The sequence below is a fragment of the Poecilia reticulata genome, linkage group LG22, assembly GCF_000633615.1.
Source record: "Poecilia reticulata strain Guanapo linkage group LG22, Guppy_female_1.0+MT, whole genome shotgun sequence".
Taxonomy (NCBI): Eukaryota; Metazoa; Chordata; class Actinopteri; order Cyprinodontiformes; family Poeciliidae; genus Poecilia; species Poecilia reticulata.
The window spans coordinates 1,435,131-1,461,737 of NC_024352.1; the positions used below are offsets into that span (position 1 = coordinate 1,435,131).

The 26,607-nt window shown below is 38.9% G+C and overlaps 1 protein-coding gene across 5 annotated transcripts in view; it reads left to right on the plus strand.

Moving 5' to 3' along the window:
* The window catches only part of ppp2r5eb (protein phosphatase 2, regulatory subunit B', epsilon), a 42,321-nt gene that overhangs the window by 11,329 nt on the left and 4,385 nt on the right, over nucleotides 1-26,607 (plus strand). For 2 of the 5 annotated variants that reach the window (XM_008398657.1, XM_008398661.1), the window contains exons 2-13: nucleotides 3,476-3,639; nucleotides 9,819-10,015; nucleotides 11,808-11,909; nucleotides 12,373-12,465; nucleotides 12,577-12,707; nucleotides 13,358-13,417; nucleotides 18,629-18,737; nucleotides 19,213-19,266; nucleotides 20,099-20,149; nucleotides 20,233-20,352; nucleotides 20,446-20,573; nucleotides 23,634-23,735. In XM_008398657.1, coding sequence (XP_008396879.1) covers nucleotides 3,476-3,639; nucleotides 9,819-10,015; nucleotides 11,808-11,909; nucleotides 12,373-12,465; nucleotides 12,577-12,707; nucleotides 13,358-13,417; nucleotides 18,629-18,737; nucleotides 19,213-19,266; nucleotides 20,099-20,149; nucleotides 20,233-20,352; nucleotides 20,446-20,573; nucleotides 23,634-23,735 — 1,311 coding nt within the window. Of the gene's footprint in view, nucleotides 1-3,475; nucleotides 3,640-8,018; nucleotides 8,161-9,818; nucleotides 10,016-11,807; nucleotides 11,910-12,372; nucleotides 12,466-12,576; nucleotides 12,708-13,357; nucleotides 13,418-18,628; nucleotides 18,738-19,212; nucleotides 19,267-20,098; nucleotides 20,150-20,232; nucleotides 20,353-20,445; nucleotides 20,574-23,633; nucleotides 23,736-26,607 lie in introns of those variants that run through there. The other 3 variants (XM_008398658.1, XM_008398660.1, XM_008398662.2) reach the window with 2 other exon arrangements.

Genomic DNA, 26,607 nt, shown 5'->3' on the forward strand with positions numbered 1-26,607 from the left:
GACCATCACTGACTGTGGGTACTTGACACTGGACCTTCTGGCCTTTTGGCATTTCCTTCTCTCCAGTCTTCCTCCAGACTCTGGCACCTTGATTTCTGAATGACATGCACAATTTGCTTTCATCCGAAAAAAGTACTTTGGACCACTGAGCAACAGTCCAGTGCTGCTTCTCTGTAGCCCAGGTCAGGCACTTCTGCCGCTGTTTCTGGTTCAACAGTGGCTTGACCTTTGACCTGGGGAATGCTGCACCTGTAGCCCATTTCCTGCACACGCCTGAGCACGGGGGCTCTGGATGTTTCTACTCCAGACTCAGTCCACTGCTTCCACAGGTCCCCCAAGGTCTGGAATCGGCCCTTCTCCACAATCTTCCTCAAGGTCTGGTCACYTCTTCTCGTTGTGCAGCGTTTTCTGCCACACTTTTTCCTTCTCACTGAGGTGCCTTGATACAGCACTCTGGGAACAGCCTATTCATTCAGAAATTTCTTTCTGTTTCTTACCCTCTTGCTTGAGGGCGTCAATGATGGCCTTCTGGACAGCAGTCAGGTGGGCAGTTTTACCTTGATTGTGGTTTTGAGTAATGAACCAGGCTGGGAGTTTTTAAAAGCCTCAGGAATCTTTTACAGGTGTTTAGAGTTACTTTGTTGATTCAGATGATGAGGTTAACTGCTCGTTCAGAGAACCTTTTCATGATATGTTAATTTTTTGAGATAGGAATTTTGGTTTTTCATGAGCCGGATGCCAAAATCATCAGTATTAAATCAGTAAAAGACCTGAAATATTTCAGTTGGTGTGCAATGAATCTAAAATATATGACGGTTTAATTTTTATCATTACATTATGGAAAATAATGAACTTTCTCACAATATACAATTTTTTTGAGAAGGACCTGTACAGTGACCTTTACAGTAAGTAGTCACTTACTGTAAAGGTCATTGGCTTTTTACGTCCTAGTCAGGCTATATTTGTAATTTGCTACTAACATTTTCCAACATATTTTGAACACATTAGATTTACTTTACATTTGAACAAAACACAAGATATTCTAGATTTAAAAATATGCAGCTTTGGTATTTCTGACAACACATCACATTTCAGTAACACCATTTAACCTTTTTTTGCACATTCTTCCAGCTTAGTGAGTCTTGTCAACATCCATCTTTAAGCCGTGTTCAGTGTAGGGCTGTTGTAAACGAATATTTTAGTAATTGGGTAATCTATCGATTATTCTTACGATTAATCGAGTAATCGGATAAAAAAATTTATAAAATAAACTATTGGCAAATCTGCAATTAGTCCAGATCAGTCCAATATCTCCTTTTTGAGCATCCCTAACAATTAAATGTTTGTAGTTTAGAAAGTTTACTTGTAACAGTAGTTTGCTTTAACCTGAAGAAAAGTTATACTARGATATTAAATTMTATTCAAAWAATAAAGTGGCAGGCTCACAAAYATGCTTATAAAAATGTCTATACTCCAGCTTTTAGTTTATGTATTTATCTTCAGTGAGTAATACACATACACGTAAAAGAASTAAGTAAACAACTCATTTAACTCTTTAACATTTTATYGATAATAACAATGCAATAACATTAAACCTCCAGTAAARTTTCAAATCAGTAGTACAGCAAATCTCTTGCTTTTTTGTTCTAAAGTTCAAACAGAAAAGATAAAGAAAATACTTGATTTAAAAATAAAACAAGTTTAGACAAATGAGTAAATACTGCATTTTATGCAATATATTTTAAGTCTAAGGTGCAACAAATATAGAATTACTACAAAATATTAATCAAAAATTTCTAATTCATACATAACAGTAGCGAGAAGAAAAAAGATTAACTTTTCAGGATGGAAAGAGACCAATAAATAAATGCTTTTCAGCTTATGCCTGTAATCTGTTGCTGCATATTTTTATTAACAAACTAACATTAAGTCATGCATAATTTCTCTCAGTTCCACCCTCACATACAATTTACACTACACCCGGTTAAGTAACTGCTATGTTTAAGCGGTAGATGTAACGTTAGCAAAGTAATGTGCCTCAATTTACATCTATAACATGGCAGATTATCACACAACGTAGTTAGTAAAGAGAACATAAACGTTACCTGTTGGCAACCGTGTACGAGTTGGACGCATGTAGCGGGTGTTTTCTCTTCAGATGCTGCAACATTGATGTTGTGCTGTTGTGGTACGCCAATTCTGCTTTGCAGTGAGATTGGTACGCTGTGGTGTCAAATTAAATCACAACATTTTGGTTGTACCAAAATGTTGGTACAACATTTTGGTACGCTGTGGTGTCCTTTCTGTTTGCACTGTGGTGTCCTTTCTGTTTAGCCTAAAATGTTCCCAAACTTTTGACATTTTTTGTCGCTTTCGGGKTTCTCCTTCTGAGCATTCTCCGGTTCCCTCCATAGCTACAAACTTAGCACATGTGMTCCAGGCGCTAACGGAAGTGGTAGCGTTGTGCAACACAAAAACCCTCCGGCTAGACCAGTGTGCTGCGTATTTAACAGCATTGCTTATTACAATACAATAAATTTAGCGAAGCTTCGAGGCAGATAAATTTCCTCGAGGATTTTTTGTAATCGAGTTACTTGAGTTACTCAATGATTCGTTTCAGCCCTAGTTCAGTGTGTGTGTTCTTGATAAAGTTTGTGTCAGGAAAGGCGTATTCACTGAGAATTCTTTTACCAAAACGGCAACCAATGATTGCCCTCACACAGCTCATCAATCACCCAAAGAACATAAATGGATGAAATGCACTCACTCTATAGGGTGATGAGCTCCTTTATATGTGACTGCTGCTGCTCCTCTGCACTAAAGAACTTGGCTGGGCTCCACCTTAGAAGTTTTCCTTGTCTTGCTGCCTTTTTACATATTTTTGTTTTTCATGAATGTTGTTGGGGGAAGGAGTCGGTCTATCAATTAACTCCATCGCACAGCAGATATTACCAGATTCAATCTTTTCACATTCCCAGATTCCTCTCTGGAGAAAAGCTTTGGGCCCTGCTATCAAACTGACTTTTCATTGTATCTTTTGTATTAAAACTGGCATCTAGCTGTAGTTTAACACAGATTTTAAATGTTTGCCTTGTCTACTTACGGCAAGGTGTAGCGTTGCGTTGGAAAAGTAACTTCCTGTCAGTGGACATAAAGATGAAATGTGAATGAAAACTATGAGAATATAATAGGAACACTTTTTTTATGTTTTGTTGGCTCTAGTGACCTTTATTTGAAGGTAGTTCAACAGGAAGGTGGGTGATGAGGGAGGGGAGGGAGGTGCGGTGAATGTCACCAGGCCGGGAATCGAACCTGCGACTACCGCCACAAGGACTAAGGCCTCAATACGTGGGTCGTGCTTTGCCCCTGCGCCACTACAGCATCCCCTAATAGGAACACTCTTTTTTTGTCCTGCAAAGGGAAAATTCAGGTGCAACAACAAATATGTAACCTCCCACCTCCATGTCTCTCCCAGCAGGGCTATGTCCTCGGCACCCACCTCATCTCCGTCGGTGGACAAAGTGGACGGATTTTCTCGGAAGTCTGTAAGGAAGGCCAAGCAGAAGCGATCACAGAGTTCGTCCCAGTTCCGCTCCCAAGGCAAACCCATAGAGCTCACGCCTTTGCCACTGCTCAAAGGTGAGAATGACCATGTGTTAAGCTGAAAGCAGGATATTAATTGCAGCCAATTCTTTATTTATCTAGAGCTAGCTATTAAAACCAAGTTCTTCTGTTTAGAATTGCTTGCAAAAATAGCTCTGAGAAGGCCTGATGTAAATGGCTTTCTATGTCTTCTCAGATATAGTCTGATTGAAGTCACCAGTGACCTCACTGAGCATTATTACACATGCTTATTGAAAGTCATTTAGGGGCTAACTCACACATGGACTGTAAAAACTGTCCACTGGTAATCTTTCCAGAAGAGAAATCTTTTCTGTTTCTATTATAGTCCCAAACCTCCAGCAGTGTTGAACTTTTATCTCCAATCTTTCTCTAAAGTGTGTTGTGCCGCTGCAATAACTGACATAATGTGATTGTTGGGAGTCGGAAATCTGGAAACCAAAATGTTGTATCAATCTCATGTGGTGTCATCAAATTGTTGGGAATCAGAATTTGCCTTGATATTTGGCTTTTGTAATTATTAATAATTGTAACCAATAATTAATTATTAAATCATTAATAAAATGAAATATTGATGAAATTGGGGCACCAACCCGTATCTCTGGAGTCATATGCCAAACTTAGCCTCTCATGAAGCAATAAATTTAGACCACTGGCAGAGGAAACTCTTCATACAACAAGGAATGATCACTGACGCACTTATTTCTAATTAAGTCTGAGAACAAAACAGCCCAACTTTACAAATGAATTATTCTGTTAATATCCTCTTTCCTGAACTACTGGCAAGCAATTTAGCTACTCRCAAAGAAACAAAAAGGGATAAACTAATTAAATAAGAAAACATAGAGAAAACAAATCTGATTTACAGAACTTTAAAGGCATTACAGCAGTTTCGTAGAACAGAGTAGCMTCACACTTTAGGGAGGGAGTATCAAGACCAAAGAAAAAGGTGAGGAGGTCAGGTCACTGTCCAGACTCAGACCTGCCCACCACATTGAGACAGTAGGTCATAAAATTCAACTCACTTTGAGCTGAGTGTTAATAAGGTCAAAGTAGGGGTGGGCGATATCAACAACCCCTACTTTGATATCACAATAAATTTTATATAAGTCAATAAAGATATCATAGATGATATTCCACATTTTCTTCTTTTTCTTTTGTTTTGTGGAGGGGCATATGTATTATTTTTTTTTTTACTTTATGAAGTCACTACATTTAAAAATTTCTATACAAAATCACACAACGTTTAATGAGTCAAAGAAAATGCAGAATATAAATGAAAATGTAAGCGAACATAAAACAACCCTTTCTTTTGAAGGGGGAATTTTGGCAGCGATGCTACCACCRGCACAAGGAATGTTTAGGAATCAATTCTAATCAGTTTGTGAATTAAAAATGGAATCCAATGTGATGGAAAACGTTATGACCGCTGCCCAGTAAGAAGTGGAGTGAAATAAACAAAGCTTGATCATAGTAGGATAGCGATAGAAAATGTCAAAATAGTCAAGCAGGATTCTGAGTCCTCACTCCTTATCGGCACATTACTTCTGATGCTCCACATAATCTGACTGTGCTCTGGGCTTGAGGCAATGTAATTACAATGATAAATCCAATGAGGAGCTGTGGATTGCAGTCAATAAACGGTTTAATATGGGGCAAAGTGCTCATTTCCCAGCAGCAGAGTTGGCGTTTTCCATTCTACCTTTTATTTACCTTGAGTTATCATAAGCTGACCAGCTCACTGTTTATGGTCTGCCCTGTGTTCTCTTCTCTGTTCATATCTGTTATGACAGTTGTTAGTTGAGCATACCTTTAGCAAAGAGATTAATTGTAGAACTGATTTACTAATCTTATGGATGATTGATTGGATAAATAGTTAGGTTATTGAATGTGACTACGGTACTTGCATCATATGTGGTTATTTAAGAGGATGTGAGTGAAACGTAAAACAAAAACTTCAAATTATAACACCTTTCAAAAGTATTCAATCTGAAGACATGCCCTTTATTCCACAAGGAGTGTAAATATTGTAACTAATACAAATTTCTTCAGAGTTGTTGATCCTGATGCTATAGGCCAGACCTCCTGTAGAGGTCAGTATTACAGTGAGTCTGAAGAAGCCTCCAACTGAAGAAACTCTGATGCGACTAGGCCTGTCACGATAACAAATTTTGCTGGACAATTAATTGTCTAAAAAATTATTGCGATAAACGATAATATATTTTCAAGACTTTTTGACACTGATTTAATGGAAATGGCAAATAATGGTGACTGGACACCACACAGCACGATCGAACCCGATCGAACCGTTATACCTAGGATTTCTGTCGGCTAAGGTGTGGTCTGTCAGGTTTTGAAAATGGGCCGACAACTTGTGTAGTGTAAGCTGGACATTACACTAAGAAAATAGGAAGGGAGGGTCAGTGGAGAGCACCGGAGTTGAGCCTTTTTCATTCAGTGTCATCAACAGAAAGGAAAAAAAGGCAGGAAGAGACGATAAAGCCGATAATTAAAACGAGGTCGATAGGTTTAATTTATTGTGCGATTAATTGATTTTGTCGTTTATCGCGACAGGCCTAGATGCGACTGTTGCTAAGTTTTGCCATTAATGTTGTTTATATTATGAAACATTAAATAAAGAACAACGATCTCCAAAGGTTCGAGAACAAAGCCAGTCTTTTTATCAAGTAGTTTAGGAGAGGGTCAGGGGGAGGGTCAACTGTCTTTTTTTTTTTTTTCTTCTTCTTCTCTGTTGAGATGCTTTTTTTTTTTTTCTTTTTTCTTTTTCTTTGCGGTGCTGGGCACAACAACTTGGCTGCATTGTTTACAGCAAGGATCAGCTGATTGGATGAAGCTGGCCGGCCACAGAATTCCCTTTGGAGATCTGGAGAACACCTTGAGGTTGCAGAGAAGGAAACAGAGGAGAGCAATAAGAAAGAAACAACAAAGGTTTATGAAGAAGAAGAGATGCAAGCTATTTCTCTGCTCCTTTACCATGGGCAACGTAAGATCAATGGTTAACAAGATGGAGGAATTAACAGTGCTGGTCAGGAGACTGAATGAGTACTRGTGTTGTTACAGAGACATTCCTGATGCCAATGTCTCCATCGAGGGCTACCTGACTGTTCTGGGCCAACGGGGATTACACCGGGAGCGGTCAGATCAAAGAAGGAGGCTTGCTGTTCTAGTAAACGACCAAAGGGAGAAGCGTGGACTTAAGTTTACCATAATATAAACCAAAGTTTGCTGCTACAAAATAAATTTTTACCCCATGCATTGTTCTGTCAAAATATTGACAAGATGATCTAGGATCTCTCCGCACTCATCACCTGAGAAACGGCTTTGCTCAGTACAAAGTTCTCAAAAATGTGAGCTCTATTTAAGTGACTGAAACCCTCTGCTCATCTTATAAAATGAGGATTTTCATCTTCCATCTTCTAAAGGGTCCAACATTGTTAGACTGAAGTCCCACTGCCGATGTGCGGTCACGTGGTTTTCAGATGTTCATTTTCGCACAGACCTTTTCCAGCCCACAAGGCTGAGCAAACCAAGCTCCCCCTCCCACTGCAATAATGTCATGATGCTCTTTGTGTGATGTACAACAGAATTAGTAACCATGGCAGAGAGGAACAACTACTATAAGTTCTTAAGTTTGTCGTCGTCGTCGGAAATCATGATAGTCAGGCTGAAAAATGTCATTTTGTTTTCTCCTCATCATTAAAAGAAAAGGGGATAAAAGGGGAGACTTTGTTGAGCAGTTTTCCCACTTCATTGGACCAGAACTGAGCAGAAGGAGTTACAGCCTCTGACCACTGCTCCTCAGAGTCTGCTCTCTGACTGAAAAACATGTTCTGTCCTACCTTACAGATTGTCAGAACAGCAGGTCATGGAAGCCGAGTAGTGCTGCTTTCCACATAAATACGCATGAAACCTGGGATGAAAAGTTCACCAGTGGAATTGTGACAAGAAGGGCCAAAGAACATGAGGCTGAGAAGAAAATGACACGATTTTCGTCACGCAGCTGCAGCGTTGAGAACAGATCTTGGCACTTCGGCTCAACCAGGCAGAGCCGTTAAGGCCACACCTTCTCTGTTGTGGGCCCATATTGTTGTTTGGCTGGTGATGTCAGGATTTCCCCACAGTGTGTAGTGTCTACATGCTGGCGCTCATGTTTGAGAGCAGATCTGTCTCCAAATTCACTCTGCAACAAGTTTTTAAAAAAATGAGGAGCTAAAATAGGTGCACAATGCTGCCCAGCCTAGCTTCTCTCTGGGGCTCCTCTCCAGCTCTGTGTGGCCAATGAAGACCACCGACATGCTGCCGTCTTCCCCACCATGCCCGTCCTCCCTTCAAGAGAAACCTGATCCATGTGGTGTCTCTTTACATTTTTCCAACTCCACTCGCCACAAACAAGTCATCAGAGGAGACTGGATTATTTAAGCCTCTTGTCCATATTTTGCACAAATTAATTCCCACAGTCACATTCATGACTGCCTCTTTCAGCTGTTGGTTCCTACTTGAGGAAGGAAATCTGATTAAGTGAGTTACAGTTTGCATTGAAGGAGTCTTGTGAACACGTAGCTGGCAGCATAGCATGGTGTGTTAAAGTTAGCCTCTGCTGTCAGGAGCCGTCTTCTACCAGACAACCCTGTCTGTCTCTTATGTGTGCAAAGGTGAACTTGAAAAGGACTAACGGAAAACAGCTGCTTTTTATAAGCATTTAGAAGTAAAGTCAAGAGCTGGCTTCAGTCCGAGTAGTGCATTTGATCATCATTCCTGTCTGGGAAGGTTTGGGTTTGGAGCAAAGCATGTGGAACAAGACGGTCATCTTCATCTTGTAAGCAACTAAAGTTTTGTGTAGTTATGACACAGATATGTTAATTCATTGCTTCTTTAATCGTTGTTGCAGTAAGAACGTTTAAGTTCCTGAAACAGGCTTGTTGCTTGTTCAACCACTTAAAATCAAAGCTTTCCTCCTACAGTAACCTCTACCAGCTTATTCATCAAAGTGTAAATGTAACTTAAATTTGACTCAAAAGAATTTAAAGATGAACCCTGCTGTCTGAGATTCTGTTGGGTAACTTAAACGTCTGAGTCAGACGCCAGAGTTGACAGACCTTGCTAAAATTATTTGGCAAGCTGAACATGAAAAAGTTACCTTGAGTTGTTTATGTATTTGCTTTGGTCCGTAATAAAAACTCTTAAAGGGATCTTAAAATTTTGCACAAATTATTTCCTTTGCGTATTTCCCACTTGTCAAAGATGTAATCACAAGTCTATTTTTGAGACATTTGCTTAGAAATGATCTTCCCAAAATGAATTCAACACATTTAAGCAGCTGCAAGTTTTGCTTGAATGATTTAAGTCTAATAAAGGTCCTGCTCACACACAGGTTACCCCAGAGGAGTAACACTCAGTACGTTTGTTACGAAGTCAGAGTAAACTACACACAATGGAAAATGAAAGCTAATCTTTCGTCTCCAAATCTAGTACACATTAAATAAATTTTTTTTTTGAATAACATAGCATCCCAAAACTTGTACTTCAAAGTGCACAAACTGTCCATTAACTGTCGCAATATGATGCTGAAAAAAGTCCCTTTCACATGAGTTCCACAAACACTGAAGCACAAACTCTCCGTTATGGATCACTTTGTCCTTCCAGACTACACAATTTCCAGATCATGGACTTTGATGTTGTAGCTCATAGACCTGGGATTATGGAATAAAAGGGATGAGACCTTCGTTAGAATAGGATAGAAACAACCTTTATTGTTCTGGTAAGGACAAACTGGTGTAACGGCAGCAACAGATATGAAGGCTCACATAGAAAGTTCTTGGTATTAAAAACGATATATTAGAAAATTGACTGATTATAATAATATACTGTACAAGACTATAATAGAAAATACTGTGCAGTTATTAGAAATGGGTGCATCAGACTCTCAATCAAGATGGATCCCAATTTAAAATGTACATTTGCATGTGTATCGATTGAACATCAAAAAATAAAATCGCATACTATTTTAGCAAGTTCCGTGTTCCAATATTCTCCTCACTGAGCAGAAACCTTTTTTTAAAATTCAAGTAAATTTGCAATGTTGTAAGGAAATGTGACTTTATCTGCTTGTACACTTCATCCTCTGTTTCTTTGGTTTTGTCTCACTGTTGCTTTTTGTGTTTTGTTTGTGCTTGCAGACGTTCCAGTACCAGAGCAGCCGGAACTGTTCTTAAAGAAGCTCCAACAGTGTTGTACTGTCTTTGACTTCATGGACACGCTGTCGGACCTCAAGATGAAAGAGTATAAGCGTTCAACGCTCAACGAGTTGGTGGATTATGTGACTATCAGCCGTGGCTACCTGACAGAGCAGGCCTATCCAGAAGTTGTCAAAATGGTAAGCAGGTCAACCACACACTTCTGCTTAGTTGTGGGTCACCTAAAAGCACGCATGCCTTTGAGTTTCACATTTTTCCTACAACTCTTATTGTTCCTTTCAGTGGCAGATTTCCTATAAAGTATCGGCTGGATAAAAAGCACTGCTTCAACAACGCCACCCTGGCATGCAGGGTTTCTTTTTTTCTGTGGTGAACTGATTTAAGGGAAAATTTAAAGCTTCTAAAACAATTAAATGTTTAAATTATGGTCAAAATATAGAAATTTTAACTTCTATTATGAGTCCATATATTTTTATATCCAGGGGATTCAATGCTGAGATCCAATATGGGTAATATCAAACTGCCCATTAATGTATGAATAGCCTATTGTATCATAAATACCCACAGCATTTATAGGTAAAGAACAATTAGGCCGATATTACATACATGAACCAGAAGAATAATGATAATCGGGGGTGTTTTCATTGTCTATGTAAATCAGTATATTAGCAGGCTAAGTGGTCATAATTATAAAGTCGGAAAAGCAAAAATAAAATGAGTCTTTTGTTTTGTCCTTATGTGGAGAACTTCTGACAAAAGAGCATTTTTTTTACTCTAATTTCTACCAGTCCTTAAAACAGGAAATTTATTAAGAAAAAAGGATTAGTGAATCCTAGTATAAGATTATGAGACTGCTGTTTGAGTGACATTCATTCAGAAGATATAGATCTGCTGATTATTTTTTATTTCCGTTATGTCAGACATGAGAAGGTGAGTTTTCTTCTTCTGCTCCTCTGGCTAAATTTTCTCCATAGCGCAGTCACAAACTCCAGCTGGCTTTTGTATGAACAAAAATTATTACAAGGTGTCTGTGCAATTATTTGTCTACTTTGAAAGCAGAATTGATCTGCTTTGGGCCAAATATAGATGATAGAGGATTTGTGCCAGACCTGTAAAATGGACCTAATGTGAAGATTTTTTTTAAATAATTTTTTTTTAAATTAGTGAATAATATGTTTTATGGTTGTTGCATGCAGTTGAAGACTTTGTATTGATACCACACAGAAGCCACATAAATTCTATTCTAAAAGACAGAGGTACTTTTCATCTCATATGTGAAAACAGATTTTCTTTCCATTAAAATTGCAGCCACTAACCCTAGATTATTGTAGCTCCACTTCCCCATGTTTTGCATGCAAGTTCACTATGAACTGTGCCACACCGCTACTTTCCTGAAACACCCAGATTTGGTCCTGACTTCTAAGTTTATCTCTACACTTGGTCTAATGGCCCCACGGCTCCCCTGTTCTGGCACCATTGTATTAAGTAAACAAAACACTTTGTGTGTTTTACGTGGAGATAGAATAATGAGTAGAATTATAATCTCAATTTTCATCAGAACTCTTGCTGCAGTGCTGAAGGCTTTTAATTATATTTTGTGAACTTCCTGATAGTAATGAATTCCAGTAGTCCATTTTTCAGCATCACTCCTGGACAGGATGCTATTTTTAATTTTGATAGTATTTCAGAGATGGAAGAAGGAAATCCTAAAAACTTGTTTAATATGAGATTTAAATAACATCTTGGTCAAAAATAACACTGAGATCTATAACACTGGAGACAGTGTTCAGCCTTAGAATGTGAAGATTTCTCATTTAATGAAAAAGCTGGAATCTTTCAGACAGATGAGTTCTAAGCCGGCCTGGCTTTCATTCCTACATAATTTCTTGGAGAACATTGTGATCAACTGGATCAAGAGGATTATTTTCTCATCTATGAATGCTTCCTATGCTTTCTGTTTGTCTACTCCAGGTGTCTCATAACATATTCCGGACCCTTCCACCCAGTGACAGCAATGAGTTTGACCCTGAGGAGGACGAACCCACACTTGAGGCATCTTGGCCACATTTACAGGTAAAAGATCTGCATTGTCAAACAGAATGTCTTAATTTGTTTATAAAATGAAAATATTCAAAAATATGTTGAGAAAAGAATTCTGAGCTCAGCTTGTCCTTCTTGAATGCAAAGGAAACTGTAGTGATTAGTATTTTCTTCTAGTCTTTACAAAGCTAACCAGTAGTGTGCAGCAAAAGGTGTGTGTGTGGGGGGGGGGGGGGGGGTGTTTTCCATTTGGCTCCTGTACTGCTGTAGAAGCCTCCAGTTCTTTGTCTGGCATCTCATTAAAGACATTAAACTGCAGATAGTGAGGTGGAGAGTTCTGTGGTATGGAAACTAATTTTTTTCAAACCTTACTGCTGGTAGCCTGCCTCCTCTAGATGACCAGGAGAAAATGGGATTTTTATGCTCATAGCACCTGCTTAGATATGCTATATGTATAATGAGTTGTAATCTTTACTTTCTTCCAAATCTTTTTCAGTTGGTTTATGAGTTCTTCATTCGGTTCTTGGAGAGTCAGGAATTCCAGCCCAGCATTGCCAAAAAGTACATAGACCAGAAGTTTGTCCTACAGGTGAGTTCCTGCTGCTGACTGTCCTACTTCTCTTCTCATTTCCACTGTTTACCAGTTGCTTCAGTGTCCTTTCTTCTTCACCACATCACTGCTTTTGTTCCCCTCAATCAGCTTTTGGAGTTGTTTGACAGCGAGGACCCTCGAGAAAGAGACTATCTGAAAACAGTCTTGCATAGAATCTACGGGAAATTCCTGGGGCTGAGGGCTTTTATACGAAAACAGATCAATAATATTTTTTTACGGTGAGTTTTTTTGATACATTTCTTTACTTCTAACATTCTCATCTGTCTCTGATTATCTTATAATGGGACATTTTCAGTTTAAAAATATGCACTGCAGCTATTTTTTGTTGTTGATTAATAAATTAACACATCTGCAGAGCTCCAGGATTGTCAGTCTGAGCAATCTGAAGGATAATGAACCATCAACATGTCGCAGCAGATCAATATGTTCTCTGAACACCTGCTCCCTCTGAATCCTTCAGTTACCAATGTTCTCAATCAGTTCTAAAGCATTCCACCATTGCACATCTACTTGTATACTTCTGATTGTCTACACACCTTGATCACCTCAAGAAATAATCAAACCTGACCTTTTTGGAGTTAATCTGCTGATCTGTCTCCATTTTCTTTAACATACATTTCAGCGCACAGACCGATGCGAAGTTGCATTTTTATGTGAAAAAACCTGAGGAAATTTACTATTTACATATGAGTGAGATTTTCCCATCCTTTTATTTTTGTTTTATTTTGTGTCGTATTGTCTGAGGATAACTTTGGTTCAGTTTCATCGTTCATCAAAGTTTGTTACTGTGCTGCACATTTTCATTGCAGGTAAAATGTTTATACATCAGGCCCTTGATGTTTGCTGTGTTTTACTCTCCTTTCTCTAGTTTTGTTTATGAGACGGAGCACTTCAATGGAGTGGCTGAGTTGCTGGAGATCTTGGGAAGGTATGTGGAAATCTGCAGTAAAGGTGGTTTACTGCAAGTTTGGTACACTTAGTAAAGTGTACCAAACCCCTACATCAACCTTTTTTGACAGATAAACTGTCATTTCATGTATGTTTACTTATATGTTCCCTGCTCAACAACACACCTGCTGAGAAGAAGACTCTGCTAATTGGCAGCGATCAAAGTCAAATATTTGCCACAGGCGACATCAACTCTTGCCTGAAACTGTTGCCTTAGGATAGGCCTGTCGCGATAAACGATAAATCAATTAATCGGACGATAAAAAAACCTATCGATCATTTTAATTATCGTCTTTATCGTCTCTTCCTGCCTTTTTTTTCTTTCTGTTGATGACGCTGAATGAAAAAGGCTCAGCTCCGGTGTTCTCCACTGACACTCCCTTCCTCATTTCCTTAATCTAATGTCCAGCGCACATTACACAAGTTGTCGGCCCATTTTCAAACCCTGAGAGACACATTAGCCGACAGAAATCCTAGGTATAACGGTTCGATCGGGTTCGTTGTGCCGTGTGATGTCCAGCCACATGGGCACAAAATAACGGCTGCAAGTCCAGTTAACTAATTTTAAAATCAGGCATTAATCAATGCTTTACTAGAATCTACCTGTGATGCATGTGGCTATAGAGTCAGCGTAAAGTCCTAGCTGAATCAAAATCATTATAACCTATTTATGTTACGTTAACGAAGAACAGCTGAAAACCTACCGGGTWCATCAACTGCGGTAGCAATTTGGCTTCAACTCCTCCCCTTGTCATTTCTATATTCTTTGCACGAAACGTTAAATAAATATTAATGTTGTTTCCACATATCATCTACGATGTCCGCTGGATTTTGGGTTGCGCCGTGTCAGCTGTTTGGGATTCCACTCCGTAATTTCCCCTCAGAAAGCAGCAGGAGGAAAATCTGCGCTTTCGGATTGGCTACCTGTCACATTCAGCGTTAAGCTCCAAGTCGGGAAAAAACCTTGATTTAGACCGGAGCGGCCACGACAATCTACCTTAACCCACCATACACCGCTGGATGATCGGTTAGATCGGCCAATGATCTAAAATTGTCATAGGGGCAAAAAATGGTGTAGTGTGAACTATTGCATTAGGTTGTCGGATGTGCCGGTTTTCTCTATTTAAATCTAGAGATTACTGAAGGGCAATACAGACTTCATAATCTGCACTCTTTTGGTTGAATGCAGTATTTATTTCCACTTTGGCTTTATGTTGTTTAGTTTTTATTCAAGTACGTTTTTTGTTAATGGAGACTGAGAATCAATTTTTTTTTTTGTTTTTGGTTGTTTTGTTTATTTAGTTTATCAGTTCCAGTGTTGCGTGTTATTTTGAAAATAAATATCAGGAAATCGCATGTATTAGTCATTTCCATTAAATCAGTGTCAAAAGGTCTTGAAACAATATTATCGTTTATCGCAATAATTTCTTTAGACAATCGTCCAGCAAAATTTTTTATTGTTACAGGCCAAYGATACATTAAGGATTAACATTAACGTTACATTAAGGATAACACTAATGTCATTAGTGCCAACTAGTTTGGTGCGTTGGTCAGTTTTCCAAAATGATGTCAGATTCTGTCATTTTCTCTGGTCCCCTGTCTGATCTGACCAGTGATGACATATTTAACCTGATGCTGTCATTCAACCGCTGGTTATCCAGAGCAGTGGTCCCCAACCTTTTTATTACCGCGGACCGGTCAAGACTTGGACATTTTGCTGCGGCCCGGGTGTTATCTGAACCGTCAGATAAGGCTTCTGCATGTTGGTGTTCCCGCTAAAACCTGAATATGCCCAATTTGGGTTGTCTTGGCCCTTTTATCGCAGCCTGTGGGGTTTTCCCTGACTGGGAACGAGAATGCAACCTGTTGAATGTGACAGGTAGCCAATCAGCGCGGTGACGCAAGAACAGAGGGAAATCCCAAACAGCGGACATATCGCACAACTGAGAGTCCGATGGATTTCGGAGATGATAAGTGGAAATGTTTATTATTATGTAAAGGTCATTATTATATATTATTATGTTTATTCAGTTAAAAATGTTAATTATGAAAAAACATAGTCGCCTCCAAATCATAATGCAGCAAATAGAGCGGCTTCTCCCATCGTCTTTTATCCACCGCCTTTTCTTTTTGTTTCTTTTATCTCTTAAAATGACTCCACAAACTATCACTATTGCTTCTACATCGTCATCCGTGTTTGATTATTCTAAATTCCCGTATGCTAAGTTGGGGGTTTTACTGAATTATCCTCTGGAATTGGGATGTTTGTGACTGGAATCGGTTCATGTGGTGTGTTGCCTCTGCCATGTGTCTGGACACACGAACCGATCGAACCTGTTGGACTTTTATCAGCTCTGTGATCACAGAGGTTTGGAGAATCGGCAGACAATTCTTAAATCTTGCCATCTAAACCAGACTTAAGACTCACAAGCTCTACTCATCTCCTCTCGAGCACTGCCCAAACACTCTCTGACTCTGGTCGCTATGGTACGTTTACGTATCCCTTCAAAATAAGATACAGATGCGCCACAAAACAAACATTTTACTATTGTGAAAATTTTAACTCACAATAACGACTAATGGGAGCCCTGAGCTTGTTTCTCTGCAACGAGACGGTCCCATCAGGGAGTGATGAGAGACAATGACACCCTAAGTGTTGCTTATATCCGCAGCCTGCTTGGTCTCTACGTGGCGAAGCAGCTTGAAGCTTCATTGCCTCATTAGCAGCCGGTCGCCGCATGTTAAGCAGAGTGGGCTTGTAATGTGGGACTCCCCAGAAAATGTCATATCTTTATCAGACCTTACTGTTAAGTCTTTTAAAGGATCTCTTTAATTTCCTTCCTTCTCAAATTGTTGATCTTGTTCATAGTGTTACTTCCTCATGTAGCATTAGACAATGTAGTGTCCTTAAAGAAGAAGGCCAGTATCTAGAGGAAATTGGCTCCTTGGTTTAATTCAGAACTTAATTCTTTGAAGTTTTGAAATTAAGAGCAATTTTTGCATCCCATAACACAAGATGGAAACAAGAAGTTGACCTTTAAAAGTATAAAATCTGTATGTTACCACCTTGCATTATAAAAAGAACAATAACATAATTAAGCTCTTATAAGTGGTATTTGAAACTGAAAATAAAAATAAGTCTCAGTTCAGAGTGCAACTCTAAAAACAAGAAAAATCTTAATCTTTTTGTAGCAGAGCTTCTCTTGTAAAGTCAAACTTCAAAATCCCTAGTATTTATAGCTGTATACTATTTAGCCATTTATTTTCAAGTTTTAGATGGTCTCATTATTTCTTAAAATTTTAATCAAAATCTCAAATCATTTTATTTGTGTAGCACATTTCAGCATCAAGGTATGCTTGTATACCTGTGCGTCACATCTTAAAAACACAAAAATACAAAGTCATAGAAACACAGTCAACATTTAGTGTGATTAAGAGCAAATGAAGTAAAAGTACTTTAGACTGAAACCCAGGCACAGCCAGGCTGCTGGGACCAACAGGACAACAWGGCTGACCTTTAGCATTGCAAGCAGGTCTGCAGTGTTTCAGTCCTATGGCTCATCAGCAGGTCCAGTCCCAGGCCCATTTCTGCAGCTTCTGATCTGAGCCTTCTTGCTGCTGAGGTTTGGAACCAAGCTGTTCACACCACCTAAACTAAAGTTCACCCTGGCCTTTAAGGAACTTTTATTGCCTTTCTCGTTAATGAGTAATCAGAGCATCCATGCATCATGTTTGTTCTGGAACTGCAGCACAGACACGTTTGCGTGGCTATCTTTGTGGGGACTTTCCATTAACTTCCATTCATTTCTACAGCCTAAACCTAGCCTCTATCCTAACCATAACCATTACATACCTAACACTAACCCTAACCAAAACTCGATTCACACCTTAGTCCTAAACTTAACCCCTGACCTAAAAATAGCGTTTCCCCTTGTGGGGACCAGGCTTCTGTCCCCACAAGGAGCAGTGGGTCCCCACAACGTATGTGTCAGGAAAATTGTCCCCACGAGGTATTACAAACAAACACACACACAGCTTCGGGCTCTCCCTTCATCTACGTTGATTTAGAGGAGAAATGTTTTGAAGTAAATATGGAAGATTAAATGGTAAGAATTATGTGTCAACTCAAACTCTGGTACCAGCAGATGCTTATGGCAGCAGCAGCGGGAGTCTAACAGAATAAATGCTATATCAAGTTGTTACATTGAGCCAATGATGACCATCAGTATGTAATACTAAATCATATGGGGTGTGTGAGAACTGCCTAATGATCTGAGTTGAGGCATGGTGGCTTATTGGGGTGGGGTGGAAAGTCTGAAAATATTTTTCATTTTTGATGATAAAACAGTTAAATGTTGATTAAGAAACTTATAATTTGCATAGAACTAATCAACAAAGCTGATTAAAGGATGGTTGCTCCTCTCAGTCTCAGCCTGTAGCTTGAGAAAAGTGAAAATATAGATAATCAGTTGTCTCTCCTGTATGTGGCATGAGTCCTGCTGCTGCGTCCAGCTCTGTCAGCTACTGCATGTTGTGCATTTAGTATTTCCCAGACTAAAAAAGGCTCAAGGAGTAAATTAATTCTTAGTGAAATTAGCAAGTATTGAAAGAGCAAGTATTGAAAGAGTACTTTCTAATACTAAGAGTACTTTTAATACTTGAAAGTACTCTTTCAATACTTACTAATTTCACTAAGGACTTCTTGGAATAGGTTACATGGGAAATATTTTTCTTTAAAACGACAGGCTCCAAGTAGTTTCTAACTGTTCTCAGACAGATGGGTACATGAAATAGTTTCTGTGAAACTATTGCTGCAGCCGATCCATCTTGGTATTTCATTGTCAGACATCTTAGAATTTTGAGAAAAACTGATAATTTTTCTTTATTGTTTCATATGTAAAGTTTAAGAATTGAATGAATGAGTATTATGTTTGTACTTTGATGATACGGACTAAGTCGAGGTAAGAGAGATTGTTAGAAATTTATATGGTAAATACAGTTTCATTTTTGGGGTTTACAGTTTTAGACTATAAACAGATTTTAGTTGAAGTTTTTAATTTTCCTAATGTGAACTTTTTAAATATTCATATAATCTCTGCTCATTACTGACTTTTTGTGTTATGAGCTGCTAACGTAGCTATCTTTGTTTCTGTGTTTAATGGTACTTTTGTCTCGTCTCTCTTTCTGCCAGTATAATCAATGGTTTTGCTTTGCCACTGAAAGCAGAACATAAGCAGTTTCTGGTTAAAGTGTTGATCCCCCTTCATACTGTCAGGAGCCTGTCCCTCTTCCATGCACAGGTAATGTCTTTCTGGAACATTTTAACCTTAGTTACCTTTTCTTGTCAATTTGACACTGATTGGACTGTTTTATTGTGCTGCTTTAGATTTTAGGATTTAAAATCGTTTTTAATTTTAACTGAACTCTGATAAACCATGTGTTTTTTCAAGTGATATTCTATTAAATATATCATTGGATATTATTGAACTTACTTGATGCCTGTTCAGGGGGAAGCACCAGTTTTGAAACTTGAAATGTTTTGATTATAAACACTTCATTTTTTAGATATTGTTCAATAACGAGGTTTTGGTTCTGGAGGTGGAGTGAACTAGAAATTTACAAAGTTGGGAAACAAACAGCTTCTGAATCTTTGATTTTCTGATCTCTTGAATAGTTGTAGGTTTTATCAAACCAACTGGATGATTTAAGCTCTGTATTCTACCTAAACTGTTTGAAATAACTGCTATTAAAACTTGAACTCTTCTCTTTTTACAGTTGGCTTATTGCATTGTACAATTCTTAGAGAAAGACCCGACATTAACAGAACCAGTAAGTATCACTACACTTCTTGTTGAATATCTGAAGAGAATATACAGCTGGCTTCACACCAGATATTCACTATGGTTCTATCATTGCTAAATAGATCACTTATGTTCTAATAATAAAGAATAGTGGGGGTGTGGATGACTAAAGCTACCTGGGTTTTTCATCTATCCTGACACTTTCCCAGTGATCATCTTCAGCTTACTGTAGCTAACCTACAGGATTCCTGAACAACACACCAGGCAGAGTTCATCATTCCCACTAACCCGGTCCAGTCCACTGTAATTAAACTCTAATTTGCTTGTCTCGAAAGTCTGGTTTGTTTAAATAGGTCTGAATGTACAATCGAACCCCGATGCAGAACAAAAAAGTGAACTCTGGTCCACCTAAAATCTTGGTTTCAGTTGAAGTGAACTCTGGTGCAGTTCAAATGTATGTGAATGCCAAGCAGATCAGAAACTGCTCCAAAAACAGGAAGTGGACTGCAGCACTGTCAGCCGGTTCCTCGCCATCCCCACCCCACCCTGCTCTGGCAGGAGGTCCACCTCTTCCTGCTTGACGATCAGTCTCAGACGTAGAGGAGCTGACTTGACTGAGTTTTGTTGGCTTGATGGAACCCACAGAACTGAACCTTCTGCAAAAAGAAAATCTGACACTTAGATGAGGCTCTGAGGTTACCATTGAGAATATCTGCTGCTTCAGATATTCTGGGCCCTTCTTCTTGTTGACTTTCTTAAAACTACTCTCAAAGTTGTGTAGCTCCACATACACACTGCAGTTAGAATAACAGAGAGCTGAAACTCAAGTACATTTCCATGTTCTCTGCCTTCTTCTTCAGGTCATCAGAGGCTTACTGAAGTTCTGGCCCAAAACGTGCAGTCAAAAAGAGGTAAGGCTGCTGAAGGAAAGGAGGACTACCTCTCTATACACACGCTCGGTCAATAAGTAATGCTCTCCTCTGTGGTGGTTCAGGTGATGTTTCTGGGAGAGCTGGAGGAAATTCTGGATGTGATAGAGCCCACACAGTTTGTAAAGATCCAGGAGCCGCTATTCAAACAGATCTCCAGATGCGTTTCCAGCCCACATTTCCAGGTTAGTGATGTCCCATAGAAACCTGACTGGGCTGTTTGGATCTGGAGGTGATTATGTGTGTGTGTGTGTGCGTGTGCGCGTGGTTCCCTGCAGGTCGCAGAGCGAGCTTTGTACTATTGGAACAACGAATACATCATGAGTCTGATTGAGGAGAACTCCAGCGTCATCCTGCCCATCATGTTTGCCAGCCTGTACAGGATCTCGAAAGAGCATTGGAACCCGTGAGTCGCCTTGCACACCTAATATGAACATGAACAAACTGCTGTTTATGGAATTATTACACAAAACGTGAGATAGATCTGTCTGCAAATCAACAATAGGATTTGTTCTAGTTCAGATTACAGTGTTCCCAAAAATAATAAAAACTCAACTTTCTCTACGCTGCCGGCCAGAGATCAGTTAGAGGCTCAGCTATTTTTGATTGATCTTTCTATTTTTCAAAATAATAACTGGATCATTCTATGGAACATTTATTTGTTGTTTGATCTGGCATTAAATGAGTGATGATGTAAATTCCTGAACATTAGTAAATATGAGGAGTGGGATAATCGTCCAGTGACCGGTGGGAGGGAGGTTGTCGTCACTTTGTCTTTTGCTAGGAAACCCAGCTTAGTTTTTATGTAATGAGTTAAATCAGAGTAGATTCTTGGTGTTTACAGGATGAGACATTGATATGTCACATGACTGACTGACATTTTAAATAGTTATTTCTTCCAGTCGATTATTAGCATGGTGGACCACCTGGCTCTACCCCCGCAGCCGCGTAGCTATTTGTAGATTGTTATGTTTGTACTATTAATCACTATATCTACCTTTGTAAACTTGAAATGTAAATATGCACGCAGTTGTAGTTCTTGCAGGAATGGCACACTTAACAAGACACTCCTTCTGCAGCAGTCTAACCAATTTAAAATGCAAGCAATTATCTGAATTTTGTTTTCTTTTTGTAGCAGTAAGCGGGTTACATAGTCTCAGCAGCAACTAAGGGAAACTTACTGCACTACACACATATATAAGTAGTAGCACACTACTTGTCAGGGGACACTGACAGATATATTTTATTCTTGAGTTCTTCTTTGCCCCACCCCTTCATCGGTAGCCATTTTAACTAGCTTTAGCATTCAAGACAGACTCTGGCCCTGTCCCAATACTCACACTCCCTCCCTCGTTCCRCCCTTGTCTCCTTCAAATGCGCGTTCATGTTGAAGGGTTTGAGTGCAAAAAGAAGAAATAAAAAAAGAACAGTCACAAACTAACTGAGGAAAGTAAAATAAAATGTCACAATTGCAAGACAAATTTAAAATCTTAAATTAAGATATTAACATATTGGTATAAAAATCCGGCCTTTGTGATGTTGGAAGGTTTAAGCACTCTTAAATAAAATTATTTCACTTTAAAAATGGAGGTAATTTTTTTTTAGAAAGCAGTATTTGTGAATAAAACATATCCACAGGAATAAATAAATCATAATTTAACTCTTCATCCCCTGTTAGAAGATCAAATTTTATTATATTAAAACTGGAATAGATGGAATAGATTTCTAGTACAATATCCACTTTTGAAAATCTTTCTAAAAACATGAATGAAGTTGCAATTGAAAAAAGGTGTATGATATCAAAATCTCAGTCACAAAACGCACAGGAATTTATATTTATTTTTGAATTTCTTTTGCAGAAAGTCATTATAGGGAAGACTTTATATTAATTTCATAATTATGTATTACGTTTTTTTGTGGGAGTGGAGTAGAAAACTATTTGGTTCTTATTTTCCTTAGAGATATTCTGATTTTTAAACAATTGTTTTCTTGTCAGGGTAGAGGGGAAGAAAACTGATGTCAGAGTTCCTGATGAATTTCTTGTAACATTTTTGGTCTATTAAGTCACAAAATTCAGTTTCTTTTAAAAAGGACATTTTAGTTCCTTTAGACCTTTTATTTTTCAACTGCAGCATCAGGCATTTGTTTTATACATATCCTATGTTTGTCCTTAACTTGATCTTTATTAGCTCCTCTTTATATCAAGCTAACCTTTGGCTGCATAAAAGAGATGGTTTTATGAGTAAAATACATAATGTCTCTATTTATTCAAATGGCAGACTGTTAAATTAAATGTTAGTACAGTTTAATGTGTATTTTTGCCATGTTGGAAATATGACAAAGTTCATTGAGCAAACTCTGTTGCAAAAAAAAAAAAAGAGGATAAAATCAGTTTTTAAAAGTAATGCATTGAAAAAATGTGTTTCTGAACATGTGATTACATATAATTTTCTTTATTCAACAAGTCTTAACAAAACGCATAGCTCCAACAAATATATCCAACAACGACTTAGGAAAGCAAAAACACCTTTACAGTACATTTAAAATAATTAGTTTTATTGTAGTTGTACTTTTTAGCAGCACAAAATGCCTAATCAGTGATCAGTCCCGTCATTTTTTATGTTAGTTATGACACAAGGGTGTACTGTCCCGATTCTCACATTTTTGCTGCTTCTAAACCTGCGCACTTGAACCCTTAGGTGCATTTGACTGAATCCACACTTCATAGAGGGGCGTAGGGTGCGCACTGAGCATTGGGACTGGGCCTTTGTTGTGGTGAACCAGCTGTACTGGAGCAGGGAGCTGCGATTTTCAGCACTAAGACCCACCTCCTGACTCTGATTGGTTGTTTCTGACCAACACTGTATTTCTGTAGATGGCAGCAGGACTACAGGGTGGTCTCCATTTTTCACAGATCTGTCTCTTATTACACTGTCACAACATAGTGACAGTTTTAATAAATATGTAAAAACACATTTAGAAGTGACATACTGCAATTTTAGTTCTTAAATTTAAATGTTAAACAATTTAAGGCTTTTAATGCATCTATGCTAAAACCAATAAATCGGTTTTAATAGCATTGTCATTCTTTATATGTTGAAAGTGTAGATTTATGGTCTGTATTAAATTCTAAGTATTTATGGGGCCCCTGAAAGTCTGGGGGGCCCTAAGCGCCTGCCTAGTCCTGTCGTGGCACAGGATGGCTCTGTGTCTGACAAGCATAACGCAGATTGTTTTAAAACCAAGCCAGCAACTGATCACTTAGCTAGGATCTAACTGAAGGGCAAACTACAGTTGAGTGTTTTAGTGCCAACCGAGACCTCRGTGAGCCTGTAGTGGAGTGGAGTGGAGCGCCCCCACCAGGGCAAACCCTGCTCTACCACAGAAATGATGCACTGACCTTTTGTACTTATTTCTCTAATGTCGAAGAGTCTATTCTGAAGCTTGTCTGTCCATTTTGTCCCAGGGCCATTGTAGCGCTGGTGTACAATGTTCTAAAGGCCTTCATGGAAATGAACAGTACCTTATTTGATGAGCTCACCGCCACCTACAAGTCGGACCGTCAGCGGTAAGAGCCCAGAATCCTGTCGCTTTCTTTCTGCTGCCATGCAGCAGAAGCATGCAGAACACTCAGTCAGACTGAAGCAACATTTTGGTTTTGGTTATGCACCCACACTGCTAAAGTATTCACGCTCCATCTTTTCTGCATTTTATGACATTCTAAGAACAAACCTGTCACTAGAAATGTATTTGACGGACCAACACAGTGTTTCGTAACTGTGAAGTGGAAGGAAAATATGTGGTCTTCATAAATAACAGTTGGGCGTGGTGATTAGTTAGGTGTGGTGTCCCTTCCTGACTGTGGCAACCCCAGCTAAAAGCTAGCTTTGTGCTAGCTTTTAGCTGTTAGGACACTACAGTTAAGCTACGCTCCATATTGTACGTAGTTGGTATGGATCATGAGGGTGTAAATACAGTAATAACACCGTAGTGATGCATTCTTTAGAATGTGTGGTTCTTCTGGCTCATCGTCTCCATTCTCCTCCTCTGGGTCAGACTCTGACTCCAACAGGGGAGGTTGGATGGACAAGTCTTCTGCTGCTGACATCTTTAATAAACTGGGGGGAAGAAAAGTTTCTCTGTTGGTAGATAATCGTATCGCTGGCATCGCTCCACCACAGGCTAAACTACAACAATGGCCGACCGGGGTGGAGTGGAACGTTGTGCTACCTGGAGGGGGGTGAGGCGTGAAATGTCTGACATTTAAAAAGACAGCAGCAAAACGAGTTGCTCTTAAAAGAGCCTCAGAGCAGAGGTAAAGGAGGGTCTGTGGAGCTGCAATAACCAGGAATTACAGTCTACTGCATATGACTGTACGAATGATTTGCATGTGAAAAGGAATAATTTAAAAGTATATGTCCACTTTAAATTTCCCTTGGAATCAAAGTATTTTTTTTTATTTAAATTTATTTTCTATCCAGTGTAACACAGTTTAAGCTGCTTTGCACGGAAATCTGGTGTTGAACTGCTGGACTGGTTCTATACCACATGGTGCCACACTCCTCACCAAGGAAGGAAGACCATGAGTCATTTGCTACATGTGCTACTTTGTGAGACTGACTCAGACTCATAGAATATTGAAGTTTGTGGTTGGAATGTGACAAAATGTTCAAGGAGTATGAGAACTTTTGGATTAATTTGGGTTTTGTATTTCAAAACTCAAATTATTCCGGTCAAGGAATCTTCAGGGGCCTCATGCATAAAGCGTGCGCGTGCACAAAAAATGTGCAGGGCCATATTTTACGCACAAGTCAGCATGTATAAAAATTTACTTTGTGTCAAAGTTTGCATAAATATACGCACTTTTTTGCTGGCATGAAAATGTGTGGCAACCACGCAAACTTTTTTCTTTGGACAATATCAAATTACAAAGCGTCAAAATTCACCTGAATACAGGTCCTTCTCAAAAAATTAGCATATTGTGATAAAGTTCATTATTTTCCATAATGTAATTGTGACAGCTGACCCTACTGTCACACAGACCTGAATGGTAACTGTTTGTTTTGTTCATCCTTAATATTAATTTAGACATTAATTAGTGAATAGTTTAGATTTTTATTTTTGAAAATTATTTTCATTAGCTTGACTTTTTAGTTGACTATTTGAAGTGCACACATKTRGTTAACTTTAKTTGTCAGTTCTTTATATTTTTGTTAAAAGCAACAAATTAATTTATTTGTTTTGAGTTACCAGTTTCCTTTGGAGCTGCTGGAGGGTCAGAAGAGCTCCAGCTAACTGACGTCCATATTTGGCTGGCAAACCTCCTCAGCGGGYCGTTCCATTTGTTTGCCAGGGGACGGGGAAATTTGGTTTTCTTTAATTTAATTTGACCATTTCCTTAATGTTTCTATTTGGTAGTTTCATTCTAATGTTTTAATTTAAAGATTTGGTGTTGTATTGATTAGTATTTGTTTAAGTTTTTGTATGTTTAAATTACCCCTTGTGTGTCAGCTGTGGTCTGATCAGCCACTATTTAAGCTCCCCTCATGTCTTGTTTGTTAGGTCAGTTTTGTGCTCGAGTTCTTTGTGTAACTACCTGAGTTGGAGTTTATGTTGACCTCAGTTTTGGGCCCAGTTCTTCATTGTTTAATTATTTTTTAACTTTTTTGTAATAAATTAAGATTATTTTTGGATTCCATTCAGCGTCTCTCTGGCTGGTTTATGCAAGAACCCTCACAGTGATGATAAAAATTAAACTATCATATATTTTAGATTCATTGCACACCAACTGAAATATTTCAGGTCTTTTATTGTTTTAATACTGATGATTTTGGCATACAACCAAAATTCCTATCTCAAAATATTAGCATATCATGAAAAGGTTCTCTGAACGAGCAGTTAACCTCATCATCTGAATCAACAAAGTAACTCTAAACACCTGTAAAAGATTCCTGAGGCTTTTAAAAACTCCCAGCCTGGTTCATTACTCAAAACCGCAATCATGACCTGACCTGACTGCTGTCCAGAAGGCCATCATTGACGCCCTCAAGCAAGAGTGTAAGAAACAGAAAGAAATTTCTGAATGAATAGGCTGTTCCCAGAGTGCTGTATCAAGGCACCTCAGTGAGAAGGAAAAAGTGTGGCAGAAAACGCTGCACAACAAGAAGAGGTGACCAGACCTTGAGGAAGATTGTGGAGAAGGGCCGATTCCAGACCTTGGGGGACCTGTGGAAGCAGTGGACTGAGTCTGGAGTAGAAACATCCAGAGCCCCCGTGCTCAGGCGTGTGCAGGAAATGGGCTACAGGTGCCGCATTCCCCAGGTCAAAGGTCAAGCCACTTTTGAACCAGAAACAGCGGCAGAAGTGCCTGACCTGGGCTACAGAGAAGCAGCATTGGACTGTTGCTCAGTGGTCCAAAGTACTTTTTTCGGATGAAAGCA